The sequence below is a fragment of the Osmerus eperlanus genome, chromosome 9 (genome assembly GCF_963692335.1).
Source record: "Osmerus eperlanus chromosome 9, fOsmEpe2.1, whole genome shotgun sequence".
Lineage (NCBI taxonomy): Eukaryota > Metazoa > Chordata > Actinopteri > Osmeriformes > Osmeridae > Osmerus > Osmerus eperlanus.
The window spans coordinates 15,698,839-15,710,421 of NC_085026.1; the positions used below are offsets into that span (position 1 = coordinate 15,698,839).

Here is an 11,583-nt window from a genome sequence, read left to right on the forward strand (position 1 = left end):
TGAAGCGGATGTGAGTTTGTGATCCGAGTGACCCTGGCGTGTGAAGGGTCACGACCCCACACATGGAGCCTCTCTGCTGGGCCGGCCCAGCGGGTCAGTGCTCCGGGACGGGACGGAGGGACGTGTTCTCCAGCGTGTCCCTGGTCCACGACGGATGTCACTTCTGGGTCACTGCTTGAAATAGCCTCTCACTGAAAGTCTACTTCTGTGTTTACATTTAGTCATTTAGCAGACGCTCTTATCCAGAGCGACTTACAGTAAGTACAGGGACATTCCCCCGAGGCAAGTAGGGTGAAGTGCCTTGCCCAAGGACACAATGTCATTTGGCACGTCCCGGGAATCGAACTGGCAACCTTCAGATTACTAGCCCAACTCCCTAACCGCTCAGCCATCTGACCCCTGTGTTTGTTTGTGTGGGTTTGGAGTGATCCCTTTGGTTCACGCAGGGTCTTCAGGGACATGAGGCTCGCGGCTCACACAGCCGTCTGGAAACAGCCCTTACTGTCCTCCCAGACTCTACACTCCACACTGGCTGAAAGCTGTACTTATGCCCTTGACGAAAGGCACGGTTTGTCAGTCACGGAACACAGTTTCCGCTTAACCAGTTCTCTGCTGTGATTCTTTTCCCATATACACTCCTTGTATCTTGGAGGTTACGGGAGATTTTATTTGGTTATGAAGTCAGGGAGTCAGGTGGCTGAGCGGTTAGGGAGTCGGGCTAGTAATCTGAAGGTTACCGGTTCGATTCCTGGCTCTGCCAAATGACGTTGTGTCCTTGGGCAAGGCACTTCACCCTACTTGCCTCGGGGAGATTGTCCCTGTACTTACTGTAAGTCGCTCTGGATAAGAGCGTCTGCTAAATGACTAAATGTAAATGTATGAAGATGATGTCCGCATTTCCAGGTGATCTCATGGGAACCGTATCCAGAAATAAACACAGACCGTTCCACAGACAGGGTTGAGACACACCCTCTTTATTTCAGAGTGGGAATACAAAGTAAAACAAAACAATTTTTGAAGCATTCACACAATTTCAACCTCGGTGTGCTTTTGTACAAGCGCATCTTGCATGAGAAACAGCACAGCCTGTCACAATCAACAGAGTCAAAGGCGACTGAAGCAAACCTTGGGATGGAGATATGCAAGTACCTTCGCCATCAAATGAACATAAACATTCCTGCCACTTAAAAAGGCAAAATCACACAGTCCAACACTGATATAGAGGAATCTTAGAAGTGTGTTTAAAATAAATCAGCTTTGGTACTTATAAGAAAACATAAGAAAACATTCTTCAAGGATTACATTCAAACCCTACAGCATAAAAAGGTAATTTGTTGCATGATCAGGGTTTAACTGATGGTTGTCATGTAACAATTACTGTCGAAGTGCATTGGATCCAAATGCAATTTATTCTTTTATTTTTTTTAAAAGCAAGACCCTTTAAATTAGGCCTTGCACTGTTTTAGTCAAACAGACATCTGCTACATTCCTCTTATGGGAAGCGTTCACCCACGCATTAGGAATCTTGGTTATGCGAACATGTATCGATGGCTGGCGTTAGCAGAGGCCTGCACATCTGACATGAGCTACTGTTCATCCCCAGCCTGGTGTTGTCAAGACACCCCCCTGTATACAGGTGTTGTCGAGACACCCCACTGTATACAGGTGTTGTCGAGACACCCCACTGTATACAGGTGTTGTCGAGACACCCCCCTGTATACAGGTGTTATCAAGACACCCCCCTGTATACAGGTGCTGTCAACAAAACGTCTGCACTGTCAGGGCAACAGACAAGACCTAACCAGATTTCCATCTTGGTTTATCAACAGAGTCTATATGCTTAAGAGTGAATGTACAATAATGGATATATAGGCTAGGAATGTTACATAGAGCCGAAAAGGGGTCCGAAGAGAATGTTAATGTAATCCTGGTTTTAAAGACCAATAATGTTTGAACTGTGTAGCAGAGTTATTGCATAAGCATCACAATGTTTGAACATTTGAGATTGGACATGTTTAATTTAATCACTACTACTATGTACTGGATACGTCACAGTCATGGCTGTGAAGATTTAAATCTTTCTGCCATATGTTTCCTTCCAGCAGCTGAGTTGAATAACCCCAGTCAGATTCAGAGCGGTGGGAAGTGACCAGACACACTTTCTGCTCAGTAGTGCTCAGGGCTAAGGTGTCCTATGAGTGAGTGCAAATCACCAACAGTGGCAACACAACCCTGGGTTCCTGTTATCCACCTATTGAGTGCTTTTCCATGTCTCTGTGTGCAAATCCATCTATAACAAGGGACGCCACCTTTTTTCGGGGGGGGGGGGGATGGGTACTCGACGATCAAAATGCTTGAAGGGAAGGATAAAAATAAAGGCACAGAGAATTGGGCTCCATCTCACGACGACTAGATCCTCAGTACTACAACGCCCCGTCTACTCTGATCACCGTCGCTAGGCGCCCTGTCTACTCTGATCACCGTCGCTAGGCGCCCTGTCAGGCAGGACGTCCCCGCAGGGCTCTCTTCACTCTCTAACTGAGGAACACACAGTCTCAAAGGCTAGGCCAGCGACAGCCTCCTCTTCCCACCTCTCATGTCCACCCCTGACAGGGTCTAGCCAAGCAAACACACAGTCACACACACAGCCGACATAAGCTATACTGTCGCACACAGATAACTAGGGGTAAACGCATCGCTTAAATGGGTTGTTGTGCTCATGTAGGAAGGGTCATTCTTTACAGGGACAAGTGGAACTGGGTCAGATCCCCATTCTGCTCGTGTTTGAAGCGGACTAGCCTAATGATGAACACGGTTTCACTGGGGACATTGGGACACTTCGACAACACAGTTTTCCACAAAACAGAATCTACGAGGATAACTGAAATCCTCTAGTCATTAAAGCCAGTTTAACACATTCCTAACAAAGCACACATTGTGTAAACTTTTTTCCCCTCCAAGTGATTTTTGTGTGACCTTTGTTTTTTTATACTTGAAAATTAAGTCCTAGCTGACGTCAAAAGGAGTTTTCAGGAGTAGCTGATGAGTGCAGCAATACTGTTTGGTAGGACACCCACCTGCTATGCTAGTCCAGCAACATCTGCATACAGCCAGGGCTTTTGGAAGGTTTGCCACTAAGCATTACCAGACACACAGACAATGACACGTTCACACAGGAGCAGAATAAGACAGTAACATGCCAGAGGTTGACACCTACTGTCTCTGTACGCAAGTACTTAGAGACATTGTTTGGCTGGGTTCATTAACAGGTGACGCTCAAAGTAATTAAGCTAGACAATGAATGCTATTTCAAGGATTATCTACCCTTGTCCCAATTCCTCTTTTATAAAACAGATTCTTCCGGAAAGACTCCAATCACTGTTACATACATCTTCAGTGCTTTGGCAGCAGGCTTTTCAACCACACACCAAAACAAGAACACTAGTCACAACTGACACATACACAGCATTTCAAAAAGATGTTCTGTAAACCTTCAAAAAAGCACATAAAATGGTACACTATTCTCCAAAGTGGGTTTCACAAAAAGGTTCTTTGTTGACTTTCCCGCAGGCCAGCGACAATGACAACAAAGAGACGAAAAGCGCTGCTGCAGTGCATTCTGGGATTTAGTCAATATTTACAGTACCCTTAACCCTCGGAGCAACAATGCACCGATTTCTATACTGTGAGCTCATCCCACTCCAACCCAGACAAGCCCAGTGTGTTTGGCAGCCACTTCCAGATGAACCTGCTCCTAGTCCAGGTGTTCCCTCCATCAATACTCCCACTCGTCCGTCTTCATGTCCAGGTAGCTGAGGATGTTCTGGGCGAACTTGACGGCTTGCTTGCGGGCCACCTTGGTGTTCTCGTCGCCCTGTGGGTCCACGGCGTCCAGGGCCAGCAGCTGTTTGGTCAGAAGCTCCTCTAGCAGTATGTAGCTCTTGTCAGCCCGCTTGCCGTCGAAGCACAGCACCTGGGCCTGGAGGTCCGACAGGCTGCCCAGGACCAGCCACACGGCCCTGTGAGCGTGGGGCTCGGCCGGGCCGGGCTGACGGCGAAACAGGGCCTCGCGGAGGTCCAGGAACATGATGACGGCCTGGACCTCCAGCACGGCGCGGCGGCGGGCCTCGCGGATGCAGGGGTTGCGGGCCGTGTCCACCTGGTCCAGGTGGGTGAGCATGCTCTGGAGCTCCGCCTTGTGTCTGAAGCTGAGCTCCCCCATGCCGCTCTGCCTCAGAACCTGCCCTAGCAGGTGGTGGACGTGGCCCCGCACCGCCTCAATCTCCCGGATGGAGTCGTTCTGAGCGAGGTCGTACCTACGGGAACACAGAGCGCACCAAGCACACACGTCAGGTTTGAACCCTGAAAGAGACTCTACATTAGCTTCTACCAGTTTTCAAATGTGGGTGGGACAGATTTTTTTTTCATAACTGAGGATGTGACTGTCTTAAGAAGTCAGGGGGGTGACAGATTTTCTAAACAGTGAGAGATACATGTCCCACCCATATAAGGAAACCTACGCCCCTGGTGTCTACTAAGATACTGTCGGGTACCTGCGCGTGTCGTCTCCCTCTCCCTCCAGGTCCAGGTGTTTCAGCAGGCCGTTGATCTCCTCCACCACCTGCTTGCGGTAGTTCCTGATGGCCGCGTTCCCAGACACGTCCAGGGCGTCCAGCTCCACCAGCAGCTCCGTGAGCACGCGGGACAGGTGGGCGCAGCTGTCTCTTCCACTCAGCCCCATGAGCAGGGCCACCAGCTGGCTGCGCGCCCCGCTCACCTGCACCATCACCTGGTTGATGCTCTGCACGGCCGCGTGGGTGTCCTCCGACAGGGGCAGGGTCTGCTGGCGGGTTCGGCCCTCGATCACATCCTGCACGGCGCACACGCGGGTCAGGGCGCGGTAGCGGGCCTTGCGCAGGGGCACTCGCCCACCCGTCTTCACCTGGGTGAGCCGCAGCACCAGCTCCTGGACGGCGTCCACCAGCTCGTCGCCGATCTCGGCCGCGCCGCCCTCGCGCTGGGGCGCCACCACGCCCTCCTCCACCAGCCGCTGGGCCTCGCGGCTCAGCTCCTCGATGGCCAGGCGGGAGGGGTGCGTGGCGTTCTCCTCCAGGTAGCGCAGGAGGCCCTCCACCTCCTGGGCGGCCCGCTTGCGCGCCCCCTGCAGCTCCGCCCTGCCCTCCGTGTCCACCTGGTCCACCTCCAGGAGCAGGCGGGTCAGCTCGCGCTCCAGGCGCTTGTACTCGCGGTCGCTCTGCAGCCCGCTGTAGGTGCACACCTGGGGTCCCAGGGAGGCCACCTCCCTCTGGATCTCGTACAGGCGCATCATGGCTGGGTGCTGCTGCGGCTGGGGCTGCTGCTGGTGGTGGTGGTGCTGCTGCTGATGGTGTTGGTAGAACGGCTGCTGGTGCTGCTGGCTACCATGGTCCATCCTCTTCCCACCATCAAAGGGCTTCCCAAACAGGCTGGAGGAAAAACAGGCACATCGCATTCAAGAACAGTACGTAACCGTTTAGACTCGAGCGACACGGTTTTAGAAGACATGGGCCTGTGGTGGATTTATGCATTGGTTGTTTATCGTGACGATTGAATCCTAGAATACTGATGTAAAATATTAACCCGTTTGAGGTTTTTCCAAGATAACGTTGTTAGGGAAATGTTTGCATTGTTTTAATAAAGTGTTTCCTGGTGTAGATCTAAGCTTGTTGGTCACCATGCTTCACCCAAAACGAACAAGCTGTCACACACACACATCCTTTCCTCCACAGACAAGGACTTATTACAAAGTAATAGTCTTTCAGTGGTTGGTTGTTGTAGTAGGTGTGAGTCCAATACCGTTATAAAGGAATTGAGTCCAAGCTCTATCTTGGAATGTTAGCACTATCATACCAATCACTCAGCCTAAAATACAGTGCTGTTAGGCTGTTGTCACTTCTAACATGTCTATTTAATCATCACCATGCACCCAAAACTCTCCTGCACTGACGGCACAGTTGTAAAACGAACCTGGTGTCAAATGTAAAAGAAATGAAACTGCTCAATTTGACCAACTTCCTAGTCAATTCGTTCAGTTCCTTAAACACAATCCAAATATGAAATAATTTATACCACACAAAATTACTTACACAAACTCCTGAGGTAACGCCTAATTGAGATAAAAGATGTTAGCTATGAACTGAGATAGAGAGCACACCATTTAAGTTAGGCTACGCTCCTGCCATCAGCCTCCAGCCTCCAGATGCAGCAGATTGGAAACCTCTCAAAACATGTTACTGCTGCTGCTATTCCACAGCGATATGACTGTGATGTCACAGCGGACACGTCATTCTCTGGACGTTTAAAGAGACAGTCACTTCTGTTTAGGCCATGACGACGATTTTTAAGAGGATTATGGTGCGAGTGGCGATTTGGCAAGGACACAGCACTCCTGTATGATATTCTACAGTATCTAAACCCTTCAGACCCGCTATATAATTTTGCAATACTTTTCATTAACACTGACACAAAAGCCAGTAATTTTGTTCTCAAGTGCTCTGCTTTAGAGACTTCAAATACCATATTGTGGATTAAAATCACAATCCGAACAGTTGGACCGTTTGAAACACCATGTGTACTCAATCTAAAAATGGTCTGTAACCTTCCTTATCACTACTGTAACTTCTCACTTCAAAACATGTCAACAACAAAGACAATTCACCAATGCCACAAAAGTCATATGCCTGTTTGATTAGCAAAACATCAGCTTGGTTTAGAGTGCTTCTTAGTTCTCAAAGTAATTTACAGATGGCCTCTTCAGTTATCATGCAAGACCCTTACCCACAGAAATATACAATTGAATTTGTTTCATCCCCAAGCCTTTTAGACCTTACACTCAAATTAGGCTAAACAAATTACATGAGGCTTGATTCCATCATCCTGTGCATTCCAGGGATGATGCACCATAGAGCTCATCACCCATCTATGTGACATGGTCATTCCCCAAAATATTACACCTGCCGCAACACTGAGGCCACTCTCTCCACACATGAAAACATGCATGAGCTCACACAGCTTTAACAATTATGTCATCGATGCAAATCTCATCATATACTTAGCTAGCTAGCTGACAACAAGCGGAAAAGAATGTCAGTGAAGACAACGTTAGCACCGTTGAATGTTTGCAACCGTCCACATACCATTACAGGCTCCTAGCATGCACCCTCTGCCTTGCAATATCTCACTAAACATAAATGATCCAGTGTCAGTTGCTAGGCTGCTGTTTCAATGTAACAAACGCCAGCAATGTCTCGGCACCTTCCCAGATGCGCAAGAAATGTCTCACCTTTTCAAAACTCCAAATACGTTGGCGCACATTTCTATAGCTGTCCTTTTCCATCAGCTATGGCAACGACGTAAATAAAGGTTGTAGTCTAGTCGTATCCCAAAAAATATTTTGGTTATTAGACCTCCGCTCGTAGCACTGATGTGTTCAATGGATGCCTCGCCGTCACCGTGTTGCCAGTACGTACTAGCAAGCTAAACACTGCTGCAGTCCACTCGGTGTCGCCCCTCCCACACAAAGAGGGTTTGTTCGCGTACGTCAGATACCTTTAAAGAGTTGTTAGCCTATATTGTGTGGTAATTTTGACATTAAACTCTAAATGTGAAGGAAAGCCAAACAGGCTAATATTCAAAACCAACTAAAACTATGCTTGTGTGCGCATTCACGTCTAAGTTATGTTAGAAATTATTATAGCTACGGCTCATTGATTAATATTTCTGATAGAGTCGAAGATGCTATGGTAAAATTAAATTGTAAATGAATTCTACACTTTGTTAAAATGTGTCAATGTGAAATGTAACTTTTGGTGTGTGTAGGAATGCAGAAGGTCAGCACGCTGACTTGGGAGGCAACGTGGTGATTCCCGGGGTCTGGTGTAAGCACAATAGGGCCTCTCAGCTCATGGGAGTCAAAGTGTCAACATGAAAGATAAGGTGATTCTTGGGCCGTGGAAGATTTTACTCTTTGCTCCTACAGGACGAGTCAGACCATCTGGTCTGACCCACCTTTGGATATACAGCCCACCCTCGAATGCCCCATTCCCCCACCTTCTCCTCAGATGCCCCTTTCCCCCTGGAGACCCTACCCCACCTTCCCCTGTACATCATCAGACCTGGGAATGGTCTGCCCTCCCCCCCCCCCCCCCCCCCCTAACTTTGAAGACACAGCCCCCACCACCCCACACATCATCAGCACCTTGGGATGATCTACTCCCTATCTTGGAGACTCATCATCAGATCCTTGGACTGCCCACCCTGGCCACCTAATAGGATGACCACATCCACTTCCCATGGTCTTCTGACCATTGACCTAACAAACCCCTTCCTCTCTTTGGGGGTACAAGACCTGTCTCCCAGGGACAGGTAGAGAGAATTGGGACTGGGCAGAACTCTCTCTCTGGGCAGACTATTCTCACAAAGGCCTTGGTCTACTCTCTACGAAGCGAGACTGGTAACATTTACTGGTATCGCCGATCTAGACTGGGAACATCCTGGTGTGTTGTATTCTATGTATTGTTGATTGCATCATTTTCTTACCAATAAACTACAAAGAAATTGGTCTGGTATTTAACCTTGTATCCTTCTCCTGATTTGAACCTCAACACTATCTCGAGCTAGGTCGGGACGCGGCCTAGAAAGCCAGTAATTTAAGTGGCAGGATGCAAACAGCTGTTTGCTGTGTGTGTCACAGACAATTCACCGAGCAATGACCCCAGCTCCACAACTGTCAACTGAATTTTAAATAAATAAGACTCTAATAGGCTGTAGAGTAGACTATGTTTTATTTATCTGTCAAAAGTATTGCCGAATTTTGTAATTCAGCCCAATAATAAGCCAAATTGAAGAGTGAAACTGCGCTCAAATATTATGAATAGTCACTCTTTTTACGTTGGCTAGCTGGTAGAGCTACTAGTAGCTTAGCCAGTAAGGGATGCAGCAAGTGACCCATCGATACACAAGACCTAGCTCTACGTAGTTTTTTGTATTATTCTACAAAATACCACATACAAATACACCAATACAAAACAAATGCTTTAACTCTTACCTGCATAACCAACGTACAGCCATCGGAACGCTTTATGAGAGCTAAGCAATATGCAAATAACATTACCATTCACAGCTAGATAGCTAGATAGCTAGACTAGCTACAACAGTGACGTCCAGACTTATATTTTTAGAGGAATCATCACGCCGGCCATCATAATGCTGCGTATGTCCTTTAAATGGCCGAGGGAGTTATATAAACAACTTGTTTCATAGATAACATCTGTTTGATACTATAGTAGTTATACTGCGAATATGACATTAAATATTTTTCATGTATACTTGTCTTGGTATAGCTATGCGATTTATTTACAAAGTGGTACTTTTCAAATCGTGTAAGATGTTGGTCGTCCAACAATTTTAGTGGAGGAAAAAAAAGGTTCCTTCGTTTAGGTTCACCCAGATGGAAACCATTCAGGTGACTTGGCTCAGCCGTTGAGGGGAGCACACGGTGCGCTGCGCACCAGACAAGAACGCTGGGGACTGAACCCGTTCAGAGGCAAGCTACTCCGCGTGACTGCCCGGGTATACTAAATACATTTCATACCGATGTGCGTGATGTGTGGAACGGAGTATGTGTAAAGATTGCTAACTGTACCTGTTCCAAAATGTTCCAAAAGAACTCCCAATGCGAAGGTCTATCTAGCTGTCCGTATATCCTGGGGTTTTAAAATATCTGTTTGCAGATGACTTCGAAAAGGTCCGTATGTTTATCATGGAGGTCACTCTATCTGTCTTATCGTGCACGACCGCCTAGTTCAATATTTACCAGTCGCCAATGCCATTCCAACCAAACGAGCCACAACGGGACATTTGCAAAGGTAGGTGACAAAGTCTGTAAATTTCAGTTCACACCAACTTTTAAATCCAGTTTGTCTGTGACAGCCGCTAGTTTAATAGATATATAACATCGCCGTCAATATTTGGCCTTACTTATGACCTAGCTAGCACAATATCAAACTCACTTGGCACAATCTTTAGAGCCAGCCATGGCTATTGAAATAACAAGAACTTGTTGTCATTGTGGATATACCGGTACCTTGCCTTAATTTGATGCATCTGCTATAGTTTCTGCTCTCAGACTCTAGTCATCACCATCAGGAGTAATTATAGGCTAATGGTAATTAGCATACTTCTCAGATCAGCTGACTCAATTCACGAGTGGAATAAACCTACCTTGTTTTTTTTCTCTCAGAGATCTGAGTTCACCCCATCAGCTGATTCTAAGCATGACTGGATGGGTCCACCAGACAGGTTGTCAAACCTGCGGCCAATCCTATATCACATACCCGAGAATGAGACAGAGCTGGAGAAGCTATTAAGAAAACTGAGGCAAGACACAGAGGATTGGAACCATGAGTTCTGGGCAAAGCAGAATGTCACTTTCAGCAAGGTTTGTACTCTGAGAATGGCAGTTGATCAGTTTACTGTCCTTTGCTTCCTGTGTAGATCAATGTATTCTCCGCCAGATGGCAGCATTGCATTGGTAATTCAGATAGATTTATTGTTGTTTCTTGTTATGTCAGCCTAGTCAATACGAGGTATCTAATAATCGACACAACTTTTTTTCAGGAGAAGGATGCCTTCATTGTTTCAAAGCTCCAAGCACAGGGCTTGTCTGAGAGAGACGAGAAAGGTAAGAGGGAAACAACATATTCCTGGTGATTATGAAGGAGGACAGGAAACGATCAGTCTAAAATAACTTTGATTTGTTCTGTTAATTTTTTAGGGCGAAAGAGGGCTCTTAACAGTGAAGAAATGGCTGTGTTTTACAAAAGCTTTCTGGACACAAATCGAATAAGACATTCAAGTTACAATAAGTAAGTTTTTAAATAAGTAAATTATATAGGGAGTCAGGTGGCTGAGCGGTTAGGGAATCAGGCTGGTAATCCGAAGGTTGCCAGTTCGATTTCCAGCCGTGCCAAAAGACATTGTGTCCTTGGGCAAGGCACTTCACCCTACTTGCCTCAGGGGAATGCCCCTGTACTTACTGTAAGTCGCTCTGGATAAGAGCGTCTGATAAATGACTAAATGTAAAATGTAAATGTATAGACATGTGCAAATTAAAGCAGGTTCTCTCATCAGCTGATCCTGGGCTTAAACATCCCACCCCTCCCCTTCTCTTACCTCATTGGCAGAGAGTGGTACCAACGCAACTTCACCATCACCATGCTCATGGGCAGAGTGGCCCTCAACAACATCTGGAAAAAGATAACAGAGAGGCGGGGCAGCAAGAGAAAGAAAAAGGACACCATATGATGCTCAATAAAAACTATCTTCGACTCCAACTATGTCTCTTATGGCTCGTTGATATGTCCACGTTTGATTGTGCTGAAAAAAGCCATGTACAAAATAAACAATATAAAACAGCAACAACATAAACATAAACATTAAGGCGTGGTCTCAGGTGCTGTTGTACAGCGTAATGGCTGTCTGCACAACTCCTGAGACGCTCTGTCTACCTGGGAGCTCGAGGCTGTGGCTACACGTTTCTCTCCA

General features: G+C 46.9%; 2 protein-coding genes across 7 annotated transcripts; one reads left to right on the top strand and one right to left on the bottom strand.

Moving 5' to 3' along the window:
* Nucleotides 1–953: 953 nt before the first annotated feature.
* bag5 (BCL2 associated athanogene 5) lies at nt 954–10,173 on the bottom strand. Of its 6 annotated transcripts, none has more exons than XM_062468870.1 (3): nt 10,050–10,173; nt 4,554–5,465; nt 954–4,316 (listed from the first exon to the last, which is right to left on the bottom strand). In XM_062468870.1, exons 1-3 carry the CDS (start codon nt 10,073–10,075, stop codon nt 3,776–3,778), a joined length of 1,479 nt encoding a protein of 492 aa, XP_062324854.1. In that variant the 5' UTR covers nt 10,076–10,173; the 3' UTR covers nt 954–3,775. The 6 variants fall into 6 exon arrangements, with proteins under 6 accessions (XP_062324854.1, XP_062324857.1, XP_062324856.1 ...); XM_062468873.1 differs by having other exon boundaries at nt 10,025–10,164; XM_062468872.1 differs by lacking the exon at nt 10,050–10,173 and adding an exon at nt 9,683–9,822.
* LOC134026276 (cytochrome c oxidase assembly factor 8) lies at nt 9,770–11,372 on the top strand. The gene is made up of 5 exons (XM_062468875.1): nt 9,770–9,905; nt 10,280–10,477; nt 10,657–10,720; nt 10,814–10,904; nt 11,223–11,372. The coding sequence occupies exons 1-5, from the start codon at nt 9,771–9,773 to the stop codon at nt 11,341–11,343; spliced, it is 609 nt and encodes a 202-aa protein (XP_062324859.1). The 5' UTR covers nt 9,770; the 3' UTR covers nt 11,344–11,372.
* Nucleotides 11,373–11,583: the final 211 nt, after the last annotated feature.

What these genes read in the sequence shown, in the direction of transcription:
- bag5 (XM_062468869.1), bottom strand. Translation starts at nt 7,353, where the DNA reads ATGTGCGCCAACGTATTTGGAGTTTTGAAAAG. An exon ending in GTATTTGGAGTTTTGAAAAG is followed by an intron (nt 5,466 to 7,321) that starts GTGAGACATTTC and finishes TTTTTCCTCCAG; the next exon opens with CCTGTTTGGGAAGCCCTTTG. An exon ending in GAGGGAGACGACACGCGCAG is followed by an intron (nt 4,317 to 4,553) that starts GTACCCGACAGT and finishes GTGTTCCCGTAG; the next exon opens with GTACGACCTCGCTCAGAACG.
- LOC134026276 (XM_062468875.1), top strand. Translation starts at nt 9,771, where the DNA reads ATGACTTCGAAAAGGTCCGTATGTTTATCATGGAGGTCACTCTATCTG. An exon ending in AGAATGTCACTTTCAGCAAG is followed by an intron (nt 10,478 to 10,656) that starts GTTTGTACTCTG and finishes ACTTTTTTTCAG; the next exon opens with GAGAAGGATGCCTTCATTGT. An exon ending in GTCTGAGAGAGACGAGAAAG is followed by an intron (nt 10,721 to 10,813) that starts GTAAGAGGGAAA and finishes TTAATTTTTTAG; the next exon opens with GGCGAAAGAGGGCTCTTAAC.